This window comes from Globicephala melas, chromosome 12 (genome assembly GCF_963455315.2).
Source record: "Globicephala melas chromosome 12, mGloMel1.2, whole genome shotgun sequence".
In the NCBI taxonomy this organism is placed as follows: domain Eukaryota; kingdom Metazoa; phylum Chordata; class Mammalia; order Artiodactyla; family Delphinidae; genus Globicephala; species Globicephala melas.
Genome location: NC_083325.1, coordinates 44,485,058 through 44,503,236, shown reverse-complemented (window position 1 = coordinate 44,503,236; position 18,179 = coordinate 44,485,058). Strand labels below are relative to the sequence as shown.

Here is an 18,179-nt window from a genome sequence, read left to right as displayed (position 1 = left end):
GAGGTTCAAGCCGTATGAACCACCGTTCTAGCTTGTAGTTGGAGAGGACGGGCTATGTTGGGGGTAGAAAAGACCCCTAATCGTTTCTTGGAAGTCAGGCAGGTAACTAGTCTTCACTTCAGTCTTATCTTTGTGCAAAGTAGAGAACCTAGTTCTGGTTGGTGTTTCTAAGAAGTGAACCCTGGCTTCAGAAAGCAGTTCTCATTGACCCTTGGTGTAGGCAGTCTGCAGGGCTAGCTGTTGATCTAAAGTTTACTCTTTATGTATATGCAGACCTGTTCTTCTGTGGCTCTTATTAGGAAGCTAATGCATCTATTGGTCTAATATTTCTTCGTAAATCTTAGATCCAGGATATCAGCGTGGAAACTGAAGACAACAAAGAGAAGAAATCTGCCAAGGATGCGTTGCTGTTGTGGTGCCAGATGAAGACAGCTGGGTGAGCACAAGCTCGGGGGTTAGGGGCTGCTTCTCCCAGGACTACGTTCTACCAGAGTCATCACTTACAAGGTGTTGACGAGTATCTTCTCCACCACTTCACTGAGACGTCTTGTTGACTCGCAAGCAGTGGATGCACTGGCATTTCAGCTAGCTCTCAGAACAGGAGTTGATTTATATCCTGGACCTGTCATTTGCACAGTCAGTTTCCCTCTGTTTATGAAGGAAGTTCCAGAGAGAAGTTAATCTTGAATTTTAAAACCCTGAAACCATGTTTAAGAATCTCATCCAGGATATTTGTAAAATGTTGTGGGTTTTCTCCTCTCTTTAATTTCTGTTGCTTTGGGAAGCTCTGTGCAGTAAACTTAAGGGTGGGTGGTCTTTGTACATTATCTCAGTTTCCCTCTCTTTTATTCTTTCCTTGAAATTTCAGTCAAGATATTTTTTAGAGAATTGCATCTTGCTTATTGCTCACTGAAACTTCGGAGCTCCTAGGTACTGAGAATTGGTTTTGTACAGGGTTAATTTTGCACCAAGTCAGGACTACTTGGAGGACAGCTGTCGTTGTAATGGACGTGATCAGTCAGTGGTAACTATGGAAACCATGAAGAGTGTAAGGCTTAGTAAGGGGATCAAGTTAGGAATGAACTTTTAATCAACCACAGGTAGAAAGTTATTAATAATCAATGTGGTGTAGAGTAGCTGATTGACTGCGGGTAAGTTTCAAACATAGGGAAGTGTTTCAGGGAGGTACTAGATTTACAAAACTTCATCCAGTTCAGTGGGATAAGGAAGAAGGAGAGCTGAGTGTTTGAACAGGTAATCCCAGCTACTTCCTCGCCCGGAGTGCCGTGTGAACTCGGGTCTTGGTGTCTGCAGGGTTCTGATAGCTGTGCTGGGGGCGTGGAAAGCCAGTGAAGCAAGGAGGCCTCAGAGGCATCTAGTTGTGGTCACTTTTTTCTCAGTAAGCCTGGTGTTTTCAGTCAAGGACGCAGATCACAGATCGAATTACCAAGAAAGAAAAGCCATGTGGATGTGTGTTTTATTCTTATTTTCCAACAAGGAGAAGTTGAGGCGGATCTTAGCTTGGATTTGATTGTCCTTATTGACATTCACTGCCCGACATTTTCGCAGTGCCTACAGACTTTTTTTTTTTTTAAACACTGTGTTTAGCAAAAGCACAGACCTTTGTTTGATGATTGTGTCGCTCTTGTCTTGTGCCTCGTGTTTGTTAGGTACCCCAACGTCAACATTCACAATTTCACCACTAGCTGGAGGGACGGCATGGCCTTCAATGCGCTGATACACAAACACCGGTGAGTCCTTAGAGGTCATGCTAACAATTTGGGGGTGGAATGTTGACATCCTTGTGTAGCAGATCTGGGTGACTTTCGGTCCTCATGTCCGTTGCCCTCGCTGTTGCATCATGGTGGAAATTCCTGCCTTCCCCGTGAGGAAGGTGAGAGAGAATGTGTAAATTCTCCCAAACCAGAGAAACGACTTAACCCATTGTCTTCATAAACTTTGAGGTTGTTTATTCAAAAATCGGGTTTCATTGTTTGATGATTAACTAATATTATAGGCTTTTACTCTGCTAAGTGGACACTTTTGGAGTAGTAATCGAGTCCCACTGGTCACACGGTGTGTTTTCAAGCCACTGTGATAAATCTTTTTTCCATTGTTGTTCTACACAGGCCTGACCTGATAGATTTTGACAAGCTAAAGAAATCCAATGCACACTACAATCTGCAGAATGCATTTAACCTTGCAGAGCAGCACCTCGGCCTCACTAAACTGTTGGACCCCGAAGGTAAGGACTCCAGGGGTAAGAGGTGGGACCTTCGGCATCTCTAGCACTGCGGAGTAAATATAAAATCTGCTTTGTGTCAGTTTGTTTCATTTGTACAGTGTGCTTTGGGAATTATCTAAGGAAGAGGAGTTTAATTTTGGTGTGGGAGTTACTTGAGGATTTGTGTAAAGGATTATGTCTGAAAAGGCCTTGAGAGATGAGTATGATTTACACATGTGCCAGAGGAGAGGGCGTGGCAGGCAGAGGGATCTGTGTGAGCAAAGGAGCTGCGAAAGAGGAAGGTGTGACCGGGGACTAACAGTTTATTGGGAGTGGTGTTAGCGTGTTGTTGGGAAACATACAACTGGAAAGGTGGGTGGGGGCCCAACAGGTTACAGTCTTTAGAGGTTATTCAGCAGGCACTGGGGAGTCATTGAAGCCTCTTAGCCTGTGTGCTCAAGGAAGCGAACCTGCCTTAGGCTCTCCATACATGCTTGTTGACTGACGTTCATCCCACGGTGGCAAGAGCGTGGTCTGGCCTGGGTAGAGATAGGGGCAGGGGCCTCCTTAGGAGGCTGTGCGGTGTTTGTTCCTGAGCATGAAGAGCTTCAGTGAGGAAGGTGCACCCGGAACGTGTGGGTGGCAGAGGAGTAGCACGCGCAGCCCCTCCTCGTGGCTGGCTGCTTGGCGGCCCAGTCTCTGCACGGAACCAACCTCTCTGCTCTGCGGATCCCTGCAGCAGGACCCTGCAGACTGACTGCGGGTGACGTGGAGCAGACCTGTGTGGGACAGTCCCATAGGTTGTAAATCCCTTGCTTACCAGAATCCTAACTGTAGGCTTCATCTTAGCATGAGCTATCACAGGAACGTCTTCTGATGTCGAGAAGCATTGAAGACGTAAGAGGATTTGTTTGTAGGGCTGGAGCCTTTTAGACCGTCTCAGCTGTTAGCAGATATTAGAGAGAAAAAACTGTATGCGAGTGAAAGTTTAAAGTTCTTATAAATATAGAACAGGAAGTTGAACTCCCCAAGGGCAGATCGAGGTCAGGAGGCTACCAGGCAGGCGTCTTGCTATTTTCCAGTGCATCAGATGCACTGATAGTTTCACTACAGGAAGCTGAGATAAAGTTATCTTTGTGCTAGCCCATTAAACGATTTCTCAATATAAACACGAAACTAAAATTCCTTGGACTGTGATAAATCTTTGTGCTTAACCCCTGCCTTACTCTGGAAAGGCATCCTCCCTGAGCCCGAGCTCTTTGTGCTTAGATAAAGAATCTTCTTTTTTTTTTTAATCACTATGACAAAAAGGAATTTAATAAGTTGCTCATTAGTTAATCTTTCTAATCACCACCCACTACGAAAAGGGGATTGATGTTCCCCAGGTCATTCGAAGACAAGGAGCTAAAAGAAGCAGTCGATGTCACTTATTCTGTGGGTTTGATCTTGATGATTAGTTGTCCTTAGCTGCTATTAGTTGTCCGGTGCCCCAGAGAGCATCAGTTACAATAAAATTGTAAACAAGTTAGAAAAGGTTTTGCTTGCTCACTCCTTCCCAGTTATGTCGACATTTTATGTTTATTAAATTGCATACAGGGATGGCATTTTTTCCTGGCCTTCCTGCAATTCTGTATCCACGGGGCCCACTTTGATGGGGCCAAACAGACACAGGAGTTGGCCACAGGGGCCCTGGGGTGGGAACAGTAGCGGTGGCCCCCTCTGCCATCAGCTGCCTCAGTGACTCTGGGCAGGGAGCTTTCCCGCCCTGTGCCCTGGTAGTCAAGTCTTTAAAACAAGAGAGGCAACCTGCCTCACACAGGGCTGCCAGGAAGGATAGAAGTGAAGGCGCGTGTGCGGAGGCACATTGAAAAAAGAGCCCCATACGTCATCAGAGAGCCATCTGTGTTCTCTCCTCCGTCTATCCCGAGTTGAGTACTTCCCTCAACATTGCCATACCCTGAAGACTGACCACCTTCATTCATTTGCTCCCTCCCTCGATAAATATTTATTGACCACCCACCCTGTATATAGACAGTGCGTTAGGAGGTGGGGAGGCACGGTGGCACAGGGCTTCCCAAGACTGGGTTCCTGCCTTGGAAACTCAGTCTTGTAAGACTAATGAAATGTGCATAAGTAATCATAGGACCTGGCAGAAAGCAAACGATAAACAAAGCCCGAGGAGATAGTCATTCCAGCTGTAGGGATCGGAAATGGCTGTGTTGGAGTGGTGGCTTCTGAGCTGGACCTGAAGGGTAGGAAGAAGGTGATGTGCTGGGGAAGGCCCTTTCAGACAAAGGGAGGCTGTAACTGGAAGGAATATTGGGAATTGAGGGGTGGTAAATAGTCCAGTTTGGTTTAGATCTATAGTGCCTTAGAAGAACCAGTAGGCTGCAGAATGAGAAATGTCTAGAATGGCACTTGGCACTTAGAGGAAGTGTGATAAATATTCGATGGATAGATGGAAGGAAGGGAGGGAGGGAAAGAAAGTTAGGGCAAATTGTAGAGGCCTTTGGGGTTTATACTTTTATTTTTCAGACTGCAGGGCACTTCTGAGTAATTTGGGCTTGGGAGGAAGCTGTGCTTCACAGCTGTGCTTCTGGAAGATCAGCTAGGCAAGGTGTGTAAAGTGAATCGAGTAGCAGGGAGACCCAGTGAGGAAGCCATTGCTTCAGGTCTGGTTATGTGACCGTGAGAGCTGGACCCGAGAGTGACAATAAGGATTCCATAAATAGAATCATCAGGTCTCAGACCCGGTGACTAACCAGATATATGGGTAACAAGGAGATAAAGATGTCCATGGACTTAGTGGCCGGGAAAGATTCTGGTGCCACTGGCAGAAATAAGGACCACAGAGAAACACAGACCAGCTTAGGGGTCGGGGAGGCAGGGAGGTGGATGTGGTGTGTCTGGGTGGTAGCCACATCAGTGAGATATCTGACTCAATTCTTACTATGTTCTTCATTTCTGCTTAGTACTTTTGTATATATTTTGTCATCTCGGTGGCCTGGGGTCCTCTAGAGAAAAGATCATGTCTATTAAGACTTTTTTGTCCTTCTGTCATACAGAGTGAAGTAAGTCCGAAAGAGAAAAACAGATACTGTATGCTAACACATATATATGGAATCTAAAAAAAAAAAAAGTGGTTCTGATGAACCTAGGGGCAGGACAGGAATAAAGACGCAGATGTAGAGAATGGACTTGAGGACACGGGGAGGGGGAAGGGTAAGCTGGGATGAAGTGAGAGAGTGGCATGGACATATATACATTACCAAATGTAGAATAGATAGCTGGTGGGAAGCAGCCGCATAGCACAGGGAGATCAGCTCGGTGCTTTGTGTCCATCTAGAGGGGTGGGATAGGGAGGGTGGGAGGGAGACGCAAGAGGGAGGAGATATGGGGATATATGTATATGTGTAGTTGATTCACTTTGTTATACAGCAGCAACTAACACACCATTGTAAAGCAATTATACTTCAATAAAGATGTTAAAAGAAAAAAAGACTTTTATTTTCTTATTGCAGTAGAAGGCACTTATGAATGTTCATATAATAAAAGAGCCAGGGAGGTGATTTCATCCCTGTTAGTTAACTTTATAATTAACACATCGATGACAGAACTCTCAAGCCCAAAAAAATGAAGATACGGGCCTGTGCAGTGCTGAGCAGCTGTTCCAGGTTGTTCCTGCTGCCTGGTTGGCGGTGCCGTGAGCAGAGTACTGAACAGAATCTTCTCTGGGTTGCAGATATCAGTGTGGACCACCCCGATGAGAAGTCCATTATCACTTATGTGGTGACTTATTACCACTACTTCTCAAAGATGAAGGCCTTGGCTGTTGAAGGAAAACGAATTGGAAAGGTTAGCTCACACCACTTTTGTAAGTTGTGAGACATAATTAAGGTTCACATCTTAATATGCCGCCACCATGCACTCAGACGTTTAGCTACTGGGAGTTCGTGGCAGGTTCGCCACACGGCAGGGAAGTGGGCAGCAGCCTCTGGATCCCAAAGAGTACTAGGAGGCAGGAGTGGTGGGTGGCTAAAATACTCAGGAAGGGATTTCAGGGGGATCTCAGACCTGGAAACACCCCTCCCCTCAACCTTGCCAGAAAATTGGGTATTGAAGATCTGATTGAGTTGCCTGATGTCATGGACGTGGAAGTCCTACTTACCACGCTTGGAAAGGCCTCATCAGTGTCACGCTTTTTTCATTTTTTTGTTTGGCTGACGTTCCCCTGCCATATATTTCAGAACACCGCAGATCAGATGACATTGTCTTCTCAGTGCAATGGAATAGAAAATCCGTGGGCGTTCATGGGACAGGACCAAGCAAAATAGAGCCGTTTTTGTTCCTCTAGGAATTTCGGAGCTGAGGCATCAGGAGTCATACAGGATCTGAAACCCTTGCCTGGGGGTTGGGAGGTTACAGAACCAATTACAGTTGAGTTAAGCTGTCATTGCTCACAAATGATAGCCACGGTCTGAGTGCTTATTAGCACATGGTTCTCGGAGTTTTAAAAACTGTTGTGCCAAAGTCTCATAGAACCGTTTTCAGAGCCAGTGCTGAAGTGTGTGCGGGCTCCCGTAGGGCTGCAGTCATGTCTCCCTTACGTAGGGATACGATCTTGTTTTTCCATTTTTCTGACTCTTGTTTACAGGTGCTCGACAATGCTATTGAAACAGAAAAAATGATTGAAAAGTATGAATCCCTCGCCTCTGACCTTCTGGAGTGGATTGAACAAACCATCATTATTTTGAACAACCGCAAATTTGCCAACTCGCTGGTTGGGGTTCAACAACAGCTCCAGGCCTTCAACACCTACCGCACTGTGGAGAAGCCGCCCAAGTAAGATGCAGAGTGTAATGCCTTGCCCTTCTTGTGGGGAGAGAGGTGATTGCAGCCGCAGACCACTGTTTTCTGACTTGCATGGTCTCATCTCTCAATGAATGCCTCTCGCCAGCGGCCTGTCCTACTCCTTTTAATCTGAGCCTGTGTTGCCAAGATGTATTCCAGATTATACCCTCTGTGAGCCCTTTCTAGCAGAAATGTGCCACTGGTATGTGTGATACGTGAGAATCCCAAGAAACGGTGCAGGTCCCCAGTTCCTTATCCAAAGCTCTTGTGCCTAATGTGTTTCAGAATTCCATCGTTTCTGGATTTTAGAGAAGTAACAGGGTACATGCCAGGTGGCTCTGAGGCAGTTAACTCATATCAAGCCTCCTCACATATCTGTAGCAAAACATGTAATTATTCACACTGTGTGAATTAAAAAAACAATAGTTTCATATCCGTTCAGATCAGGTTTTGCTGCCCCCAGAAGTCTGATTTTTCACATATTTTAAAGATACGTAGTTGTCCAGTAAAGATTGTGGCCCTTATCTCTTGCTTATTATGACAAGAGTCATCCCTCCTTTTTCTGAAAACTCCACTCAGTTGTGAATTCCTGGCTGAGGTCTCCACAACCCATTGACAGTGACCCTAGGTGGTCATTTGAAATGATCCTTGTTGAATGCATTCAGCTGTGCTCTCCAAATGAAGCAAGTTCATCATCCGCGGCTTGGGGTCTAAATCTTGATTGAGTTGATTAACAAAAGAGTAGCATTCTGTGCCCCCGACTGTAAATCTCAGCAACAACAACGAACCACAAGAAAAACCCCACAGTTTGGCACATACTGAGGTCTTCAGTACCCAAAAACTAACCCACTGCTGTTTCTCTGACACACACGCGTTTCACATAAGAGTCAGACCGGAGATAAATGCCTTTTAAAATTGTGAGGCTGCACGAAGTGTGTTTATTTTATTTTATTTTATTTTTTTCTCTAGAAGTAGATGCATTTTTCCTTTTGAAAGGACAAAATATAGTATAATGTTTATGGCTGGTTTTCTCTGCTTAGATTTACTGAGAAGGGGAACTTGGAAGTCCTGCTTTTCACTATTCAGAGCAAGATGAGGGCCAATAACCAGAAGGTCTACATGCCCCGGGAGGGGAAGCTCATCTCTGACATTAACAAGGTAAAACCGATCCATCTGGCCTCCTTCATGGTCCCTGCCCTCCTGTGTGGGCACCAGCCTCCTGTAGGTTTTCAGGTTCTATCAGTGGGTCTTGATTGCTAAGAGATCCTGGCCTGCTGAGTTGATAAGCGGCAGTCATTGCTCACATAGTGTTGAGGGTCAAGGGAGTGCTTGTGGTGGTTTGGGGGCAGGTGGCTGGTGGTGTGTGTGTGTGTGTGTGTGTTAGATTTTATCAAACCAGGTTCAGCCTGTGTACCTTGTCACTCAGATACATAATCAGTTTACCTGTCATTTGTCTCAGGCAATTGGCTCAAACATCTTTAAATTGCAGAAGGGAGAATTCAAAACCTTATTTCCTGTATCTGGAATCCCTAGAGGTTAGGTCTTAGGATTTTGACTCCTTCCGTCAAGAAGCTGTCAAAAAATTTGTTTCCATGCCTGTTACATCTGCAATTACAGAATTTCATGGTGGGCATTATTTCCAAGCAGAAATCTGAAAAATCTAGAACTGTGGTCAGTTGTACACATTTAGATTCTTTTAAGTGGAATTTTTTTTTAATGTGAAGTAAGATATATTTCATAGGAATGAATTTATTAATTGGTGAGTATTTTGGAAAAAAATACTCCGATACGTGAATTAAAAATAAGTGACTTCGGGCTTCCCTGGTGGCGCAGTGGTTGAGAGTCCGCCTGACGACGCAGGGGACACGCGTTCGTGCCCCGGTCTGGGAGGATCCCGCATGCCGCGGAGCAGCTGGGCCCGTGAGCCATGGCCGCCAAGCCTGTGCGTCCAGAGCCTGTGCTCCGCAACGGGAGAGACCACAACAGTGAGAGGCCCGCGTACCGAAAAAAAAAAAAATAAAATAAGTGACTGCAGGGCTTCCCTGGTGGCGCAGTGGTTGAGAGTCCACCTGCCGACGCAGGGGACACGGGTTCGTGCCCCATTCCGGGAGGATCCCACATGCCGCGGAGCGGCTGGGCCCGTGAGCCATGGCCGCTGAGCCTGCGCATCCGGAGCCTGTGCTCCGCAACGGGAGAGGCCACAATAGTGAGAGGCCCGCGTACCGCAAAAAAATAAAAAAGTTACTTCAGAGTGGGGTGAATGAGAGATTCATAATAGGATTTTTTAGAAGATGTCATTTATCTTTTTTACATCAGAGCAGTTGAAGATACTTTGCTTCCTCTCAATTAAAGTTAAGGGCTTTGTAACTTAGTTACATTGCTCCATATCTACACTGTTTTGTTTCCCAGATGTGACATAGGATCTTTAGATTTAGATAGGGGAGAGTGTTCCCATGGGGCTCAACTGAGAGAAAATGATTTTTTTCCCAAGGCTTAAGAGTCAGTGAGGTTGGGAATGGGATTTCCCTTTTAAGTTCTCACGTCTTTTTGAGAAGCACTGGCTGTTAACTGCAGCCTAGGATTGTTCCTTGAACGTAGCAGGAAACTGTTCTCTTTCATTTCTGTAGGCCTGGGAAAGACTGGAAAAAGCGGAACATGAGCGAGAACTGGCCCTGCGGAACGAGCTCATAAGACAGGAGAAACTGGAACAGCTCGCCCGCAGATTTGACCGCAAGGCAGCTATGAGGGAAACCTGGCTGAGCGAGAACCAGCGTCTGGTGTCCCAGGTACTGCTCTAGAACAGTGTTCAAGAAGACTGCTCCCAGGGTCCGCTAGAACCTAGACCACACTCAGGGGCCCTAGGACAGCTGTTTGTCAACATCCAGTATCCTGAAGCAGCTGTCAAGTCATCTCACCCACTTCCCATGAAGAGGATGTTTATAATTTCTAATACATTTTCTCTTCTATTTACCTAACTTTTTATAGATCTGGAAGTAGCTCAGAGTTTGTTTAGAGCCAGTGAGTGTGTGTGAACCGTTCATATTTAAAAATTTCTCTCTTTCTCCCAGTCTTTGGCCTTCAAGGCAGCTAGACTGGCCGTGAAATAAGTAAGTGGCTTCTTTTCTACTTGGCTTAACCAAAGCCATCTCCTGCTCCAGTCTTGTAAGTCGGGTGCTACCTATGTGCTGCACCCCTCTGTAAAGTGAGAAGTTGCTGGTTTGCTTTGGGGACAGCATTTGAGCCCAAGCACAGTTCTAAGGGCCCTCAGGAAGGCGGAGATCAGCGGGGGTCGGGACTCGGGAGTCGGCGTTTGGCTTTGGGACCCCCCCCCGCCAAAGATTAAGGGGTGTGCCCAGGAATCCACCTCCGTTTTCTGTTTCTTTGTTCCAAATTGGATGGCTTTTGAATTTTGTGCTTCTTTTCTTTTCGTTCCCTTTTCTCTTAGGACAACTTTGGATTTGACCTTCCCGCAGTCGAGGCTGCCACGAAAAAGCACGAGGCCATTGAGACGGACATTGCCGCGTACGAGGAGCGCGTGCAGGCCGTGGTGGCCGTGGCCAGGGAGCTGGAAGCGGAGAACTACCACGACATCAAGCGCATCGCGGCGAGGAAGGACAACGTCATCCGGCTCTGGGAGTACCTGCTGGAGCTGCTCAGGGCCCGGCGGCAGCGCCTCGAGATGAACCTGGGGCTGCAGAAGATATTCCAGGAAATGCTCTACATTATGGACTGGATGGATGAAATGAAGGTAAAACGTGCCTGCATGGAGGCCCGAGCCCATCCAGTCAGGCCTCTCTCGTCTGGGATCCGCCCACTAACCCCCCAACACACAGCCATGCCCCTGGTCTGATCGCCCACTTATAGCCGGAGAAGGGCCATGTCACCCACGGAAAGGTTGTTAGCTCACAAGTTAAATGAGACGTGAAGTGAGAAGAAGTTGTGACGAAGGTCAGTTCCATAGCTGGAGGGCTGCTGCTGTGACTCAGGTCTGATTTAGGAATATCCCGTGGTAGGGGGTCAATCAAATTGTGGTCTTCTGTGGTTTTAACTTTTTAGAGTTGGGGCTACCTTTCCGTCTCGTTGGTCTATGTGTGAGTGGCTCTGCTTTGGGGAGAGGCCAGGCGGGTGGTACGGAAGAGTAGTAGGCAGTGTGAACAGAGCGCATCCCGGGAACCAGGCAGCCAGCGTTCAGATGGTGAGCGCCGGAGCTTCCCGATCTCCTTGAGCCTCCTTCCTTCACCTGTAAGCGGAGAGCTTACTTACCATCTGCCGCATCTACCTCATCCGGTTATAGCGAGAATTAAGTGCAAGATGTGTGTGTGTATCACAGGACGGCGCGCTGGTTGGAGAGGGCTGCCAGTGCCGATTTGTGCCTCCCCTTCCTTTACTGGCAGCTCTGGGCATGGTGTTCCCAGCTTTCCCCCAACCCAGGAAGAGGCCTGCCGTTGTGCCGTAGTCCTGTGCCTGTCCGTGTCCTCTGATGCAAGCCTCTGATGGAAGCTCATCCGTGTCAAGCAGTTCTCCAGCTGGCAGGCCTTTAGCCACATAGCTAGGACAGAACAGGGCCGATTTCAGGCCGTACCGTGAAGCCTCCTTTATCTCAACACGCCGTGTTCCCTGCCTTGACCTCATGCGAGGGATTTCCTTCCTGGGATGTAAGCCCTTGTCCTTTGCTTACCTGTTGAGCTCTTCCTGGCAGGGGGAGCAAGGTCACTTCATACCATGAGTTTCCCCTCTTATTGTCCCAGGTTTATGATGTTCTCATGTATGGTCTGTCTTGAGCTCTTAAAATAGAAATGTTCATAAAATCTAGCAGAGATGTGCTTTTCATTTTAGAATTCGTCATGCACTTTATAATTCCAATTGGGCCAGAGACTTCCTCATAAGTAAGAATGAAGTAGAAATTCCATCTGGAGAGGATGTGTGATGAGGGCCCCAAATTGGGCTGATGGAAAAAAATGAAAGAAACTATTAGTGGGTCCAAACTTAAACCAGAGATGTTGCTCGGGACCTCCTAAGCATGACAGTCACCTGACCCTGTTCTTATTTGGTTAGAGATGTAGTTTGTAAGCTTTTCAACTAGGTGTTTCTCCCGTGGATTGTGTAAGTATGGCAGAGGTGTACCAATGAGCTCGCAGGTGAGGAGAGCATCCAGTTGAGGGGTCAGCAACTTCTAGGAGACGTCTTTAAACTCTGACATGAAACAGCTCTGTTACCTTTATCTTATCTTCTTGAATGGTTGTTATTGCAGGCACTTCCTTCTTGGAGGCTCAGTTTATATTTCATACTGGTTTCTCCTCTCTTTTTTTTTTTTCTTTTTTCTGTTCTTTACTTTTTAGTATAGGTTTGACTTCTTATTCCAAGGTAGATTGGTCATTAGTTTATAACCTCTCTCCTGCTACAGTCTTCTGGGTTTGTTTTGCTCTGGTTTGCATGCCATCATCTCCCCCTAAAGGTATGGGGAGGATGGCCGGCTGGAGGGAGGGTGCAGCTTGGTTGGTGGCTCCCATCCCATCCAAAGATTATGAGACGCTGACATCAAGGTTGTACTCATGGATGCCTTTTTTGTTGCCTCTTGCGCGCAGGTGCTATTATTGTCTCAAGACTATGGCAAACACTTGCTCGGCGTGGAAGACCTGTTACAGAAGCACGCCCTGGTTGAAGCGGACATTGGCATCCAGGCAGAGCGGGTGAGAGGTGTCAATGCCTCCGCCCAGAAGTTTGCAACAGACGGGGAAGGTAAAGACAGACCGTTCCAGATGTTACCCCCTGGTCACCAGAAGTCCATCTCCAGAGATGTAGATGGGTTATGTGTGGCAGTGGGACCTTTAAAGTTACCTTGCTATCGTGGGTTCCCAGTGGGCCGTGTCGTGGGTATAATGAGATGCAGTAGGGTGGCCTTCCATTACGTTTTAACTCTGTCTTGCCATTCTGAAATGGACCTGTCTTTTCCTTCCATACTCGAGTGCTGGTTGGTTTTTAGTGGCTTGATGTTGGCCACTGAAATCTGCCAGACCACACTCTGCACACCGATAGCCTGGTGTGTCTCTCAGACACCTCATGGCTTTCACACCTGGCTGTGCATATCTTTGTTTAAAGGATGTTTGGAAGCATTTGGTTTTGTTCTGTTTTAGAAACAATTAAATGCAGCTGCCTTCTTTCTTACAATTTACCTGCTATTTTTGGTTCCTAAGTGATCAAAAAAAATAATGCTTGGGGCAAAAAAAAAAAAAAAAAGTAGCAGTTATCCTTGCCTCTCCCTCCTCATCCAGTCAAGGTTTTAGAAGGTACTCCATTGCCCCATAACGTGGCCCTGCCCTTAGCGTAAACTGGTGATCTAGGAGGGAGAACGGGGGTGTAGCCGACTGCCTGCAGACGCGCAGGAGCCTGTGCTGCCGCTGTCACACCCACGTGCCCGCCTTGGTGTTAAACAGGTTACAAGCCCTGCGACCCCCAGGTGATCCGAGACCGCGTGGCCCACATGGAGTTCTGTTATCAAGAGCTTTGCCAGCTGGCGGCCGAGCGCCGGGCCCGCCTGGAAGAGTCCCGCCGCCTCTGGAAGTTCTTCTGGGAGATGGCCGAGGAGGAAGGCTGGATCCGGGAGAAGGAGAAGATCCTGTCCTCCGACGACTACGGCAAGGACCTCACCAGTGTCGTGCGGCTGCTCAGCAAGCACCGGGCGTTTGAGGACGAGATGAGCGGCCGCAGCGGCCACTTCGAGCAGGCCATCAAGGAGGGCGAAGACATGATCGCCGAGGAGCACTTCGGGTCGGAGAAGATCCGGGAGCGGATCGCCTACATTCGCGAGCAGTGGGCCCACCTGGAGCAGCTCTCGGCCATCCGCAAGAAGCGCCTGGAGGAGGCCTCGCTGCTGCACCAGTTCCAGGCGGACGCCGACGACATCGACGCCTGGATGCTGGACATCCTCAAGATCGTCTCCAGCAGCGACGTGGGCCACGACGAGTACTCCACCCAGTCCCTGGTCAAGAAGCACAAGGACGTGGCAGAGGAGATCGCCAACTACCGGCCCACCATCGACTCGCTGCACGAGCAGGCCGGCGCCCTCCCCCAGGAGCATGCCGAGTCTCCCGACGTGCAGGGCCGACTGGCGGGCATCGAGGAGCGCTACAAGGAGGTGGCCGAGCTGACGCGGCTGCGGAAGCAGGCGCTGCAGGACACCCTGGCCCTGTACAAGATGTTCAGCGAGGCCGGCGCCTGCGAGCTCTGGATCGACGAGAAGGAGCAGTGGCTCGACAACATGCAGATCCCAGAGAAGCTGGAGGACCTGGAGGTCATCCAGCACAGGTGAGCGGGTGCCGCGGGGACACCGGCCCTCCCGCCCCTCGCAGCCGAGGTGACCGAGCAGGTGACCTCCCTCTTGAATTGCCTTTGCAGATTCGAGAGCCTAGAGCCAGAGATGAACAACCAGGCTTCCCGGGTGGCGGTGGTGAACCAGATCGCCCGGCAGCTGATGCACAGCGGCCACCCGAGCGAGAAGGAGATCAAGGCCCAGCAGGACAAGCTCAACACGAGGTAAGCGTGAGACAGGGGGCGGGCCAGCTCCCTGTGAGCCAGGCCGGAATGGCCAGGCCGCCTGCTGAGCCTTGCGGTCAGGAATTTCCTGCACAGGGTCACTGACACTGTGGCGCTGATGTCATGATGTCGGCATCTGCCTTTCGACACACCCTGGTTTTTCAAGAAGTGTCCCTGAGAAAGAGGCGGGGGGGGGGGGGAGTGACATCATTCGGGGCAGCCCCTCCCGATGTGGGAAGCGAGGGCCTGGGTGTGAGACCTGTGCCCAGCCTGCTGGATCACGGCATCAAGGCGGCACCTGTCCTGTGTCTTTTAAAATGATTTCTGGAACAGGGTTTTAGCATGTATGAGATGTAATTGGTGGACGAAAGTCCTGATTATCAAGGTGGACCTTTGTCCTGGTCTTATCTTTCTGTTGAATAAATACGTTTGAGTAGGTCGTGGTGGCAAGCTGGCCTTGGTTCTGAGGCCTTGGGTGTGGGAAACGTTCATTAGGTGCCGCTCGGAGATGAGTAAAATGTGCATCGCAGACATGAATTAAGTGACTCTTTGGGGGACGGGTGTGTTGTCACTGCTGACTTTGCAGCTCCTTTGACAAGTCCCCCCTCTTGTCAGGCTCTTTCCCGATTATAGTGTGTCTCTGAGCTGTTTCGATGGTGATATTAGGTGTCCATATACTGAGGGAGATGATTTTCCAAAACGCATGTAGTCAAAGCAAAGTTGGAGGGGGAGTCGCAGCTTCGACCGTCACTGTTAATTTCCTCGTCCAGCCGTGAGCTTCCGGCCTCTCTCCCATTCTGCTCTCTCCTCCGCCCCTGCACCCACAGGTGGAGTCAGTTCAGGGAGCTGGTGGACCGGAAGAAGGACGCTCTCCTCTCCGCCCTGAGCATCCAGAACTACCACCTCGAGTGCAACGAAACCAAGTCCTGGATTCGGGAAAAGACCAAGGTCATCGAATCCACCCAGGACCTGGGCAACGACCTGGCAGGAGTCATGGCCCTGCAGCGCAAGCTGACCGGCATGGAGCGGGACCTGGTGGCCATCGAGGCAAAGCTGAGCGACCTGCAGAAGGAGGCCGAGAAGCTGGAGTCGGAGCACCCCGACCAGGCCCAGGCCATCCTGTCTCGGCTGGCCGAGATCAGCGACGTGTGGGAGGAGATGAAGACCACGCTGAAGAACCGCGAGGCCTCCTTGGGAGAGGCCAGCAAGCTGCAGCAGTTCCTGCGGGACCTGGACGACTTCCAGTCCTGGCTCTCCAGGACCCAGACGGCCATTGCCTCGGAGGACATGCCCAACACCCTGACCGAGGCTGAGAAGCTCCTCACGCAGCACGAGAACATCAAAAACGAGATCGACAACTATGAGGAGGACTACCAGAAGATGAGGGACATGGGCGAGATGGTCACCCAGGGCCAGACCGACGCCCAGTACATGTTCTTGCGGCAGCGCCTGCAGGCCCTGGACACTGGGTGGAATGAGCTCCACAAGATGTGGGAGAACAGGCAGAACCTTCTCTCCCAGTCCCACGCCTACCAGCAGTTCCTGCGGGACACGAAGCAGGCCGAAGCCTTCCTGAACAACCAGGTAACGTCCCTCCTTGCCTTGGCTCCCTTCCTGTCGGAGCAGGGGCCCTGGCTGCCTTTGGAGGCACTTCTGCCAGGGCTGCCGGTTTCAACCTCACCTGTGGGAAGTGAGAAGAATAATGCAAAGACACTTGTTTTTTCCTGACATCTAAGGCACTGAAACCCATCACAACGTAGTAGGGGATAGAGCTGAAGATGTCCACAGGGGCTCTCTTGCCTTGCAGAGTACAGTTCCACTGCAGTGACGGTCGAGGACCTCTTAGTGTGTTCATAGTACGTATGTCCTCATAGTAGTTCGTTAAATTAGCGACATTCTGAGAGGTGTTAATTCAATCTCAAAAGTATTGGGTTGGCCAAAAAGTTCGTTCGGGTTTTCTCGTAATCTTATGGAAAAATCCGAACGAACTTTTTGGCCAACCCAGTATTTTAGGGGATTTTTTTCTTTTCTTTCTTTCTTTCTTTTTTTTTCTGAATGGTTCTGTCTTCGTTGCTCTAGAAAGGTCAGGGACTTGACCCAATGACCCAAGGGCAGTGATTAGAAAAAGAGAAAGAGCTAAGGATGGTCGCCAACATTGTGGTTGATAATCCTTCTTAAAAGATTGGGTTTGAACGTCTGCTGCTGTCACCTTATGGGCACATGAGTGGACCCTTGTGGCTGATGCACAGACCTTTGTTCCCTCCCTCACTCTTCGGGAAAAAAATAGGAGCATTTAACCACTTAGGGAAATTTAGTCACTTGCAGTGTCCCACTGGGATTTTTTTCCCCTGCCCAACTTTTTGTGTTAACTGACTCCATAGATAATTTCATATAAGTGTGACGAAGCAGTTGTTGCAAAGTATGTTGCGTGGAAGTGCAGAATGTAGGAAAGAGTGCTTTTTTGTTGTTGTTCTGAAAGCAAGTTGTATTTCGTGATTTCTCGTCGTGCTCTGATTTTGTTTTTCCCTTTTTAAATAAGGAGTATGTTTTGGCCCATACTGAAATGCCCACCACCTTGGAAGGAGCTGAAGCAGCTATTAAAAAACAAGAGGACTTCATGACCACCATGGACGCCAACGAGGAGAAGATCAATGCGGTCGTGGAGACGGGCCGGAGGCTGGTGAGCGATGGGAACATCAGTTCGGACCGCATCCAGGAGAAGGTGGACTCTATCGATGACAGGTGCGGTGTCCTGAGGTTCTCAAGGGAGTCATACACCCTGGGGCTGTCAAGCCTCTGAGTCACTGGCCAACGTCTTTGGGGCTGTGGGTATAAATTCCCCCAGTGGGCAGGACGTGGGCACCTAGCAAAATTTAATCTACAAAAGAAAGAAAGCCTGAGACGCCAGACTAATTCTTAACCAAAGACTTAGGAGAGCCAGAGTGCTGAGTAGCGGTGGGGTGTGAGCCTTGCCCTGTGAGAGGTGACACGTAGCGTGTCACCCAGTGGGACCCCGAAAGCCAGACGCTTCCCCAGCCAAGCCCACATTCGCCTTCATCCACACAAGACTCCTCTGAGGCCTTTCAGGAGGGGACAGGGAGGAAGGGCAAAGTTGGCTTGTCCCGAGTACCTGGCAGAGGCAAAAGTGAACACCATCAGGCCTTTCTTAGAAAATTGACTTGGGTGATGCTGTAATAGGATCTTTTTCATAATAAGAAAAAAGACTTTTCCTCCTTTTCTGCCAAGGCCTCTCCAAGATGAGATGCTCTTGTTGTATTTTTATTTATTTATTTATTTGCCGTTCCAAAAGATTTTTCTCCCTGGCCAGTGTTCTCTGTTAGACCTTCACGCCTGCCTCTTAACTCTGCCTTGGTTATTACTGAAGTAGGAGGTCTGGGCAGATCTGGCTTGGTTCTGGACTGGCCACTTCTGTCTGGGTGTGGCCCATCTGGGTCAGTCACTGGCCTCTGCTGCAGCTGATCTTCCCCGGTGCCAGGGAGCCCTGGGCCAGATTTAAGGGCTCGTTGTGAGACTGATGTCACCGAGAAACAGCCTCTTCCTCAAGGGTTCT

At 49.0% G+C, this 18,179-nt stretch overlaps 1 protein-coding gene across 2 annotated transcripts in view; it reads left to right on the top strand.

The window, feature by feature from the left end:
* Positions 1–18,179, top strand: part of SPTBN1 (spectrin beta, non-erythrocytic 1) — a 196,467-nt gene that overhangs the window by 142,607 nt on the left and 35,681 nt on the right. For both annotated transcript variants that reach the window (XM_030877218.3, XM_030877220.2), the window contains exons 5-17: positions 345–436; positions 1,671–1,751; positions 2,130–2,245; positions 5,967–6,079; positions 6,879–7,066; positions 8,116–8,233; positions 9,703–9,861; positions 10,521–10,823; positions 12,661–12,814; positions 13,510–14,380; positions 14,471–14,608; positions 15,436–16,192; positions 17,148–17,350. In XM_030877218.3, the coding sequence (XP_030733078.1) occupies positions 345–436; positions 1,671–1,751; positions 2,130–2,245; positions 5,967–6,079; positions 6,879–7,066; positions 8,116–8,233; positions 9,703–9,861; positions 10,521–10,823; positions 12,661–12,814; positions 13,510–14,380; positions 14,471–14,608; positions 15,436–16,192; positions 17,148–17,350 (3,293 nt within the window). The remainder of the gene's footprint in view (positions 1–344; positions 437–1,670; positions 1,752–2,129; positions 2,246–5,966; positions 6,080–6,878; positions 7,067–8,115; positions 8,234–9,702; positions 9,862–10,520; positions 10,824–12,660; positions 12,815–13,509; positions 14,381–14,470; positions 14,609–15,435; positions 16,193–17,147; positions 17,351–18,179) is intronic.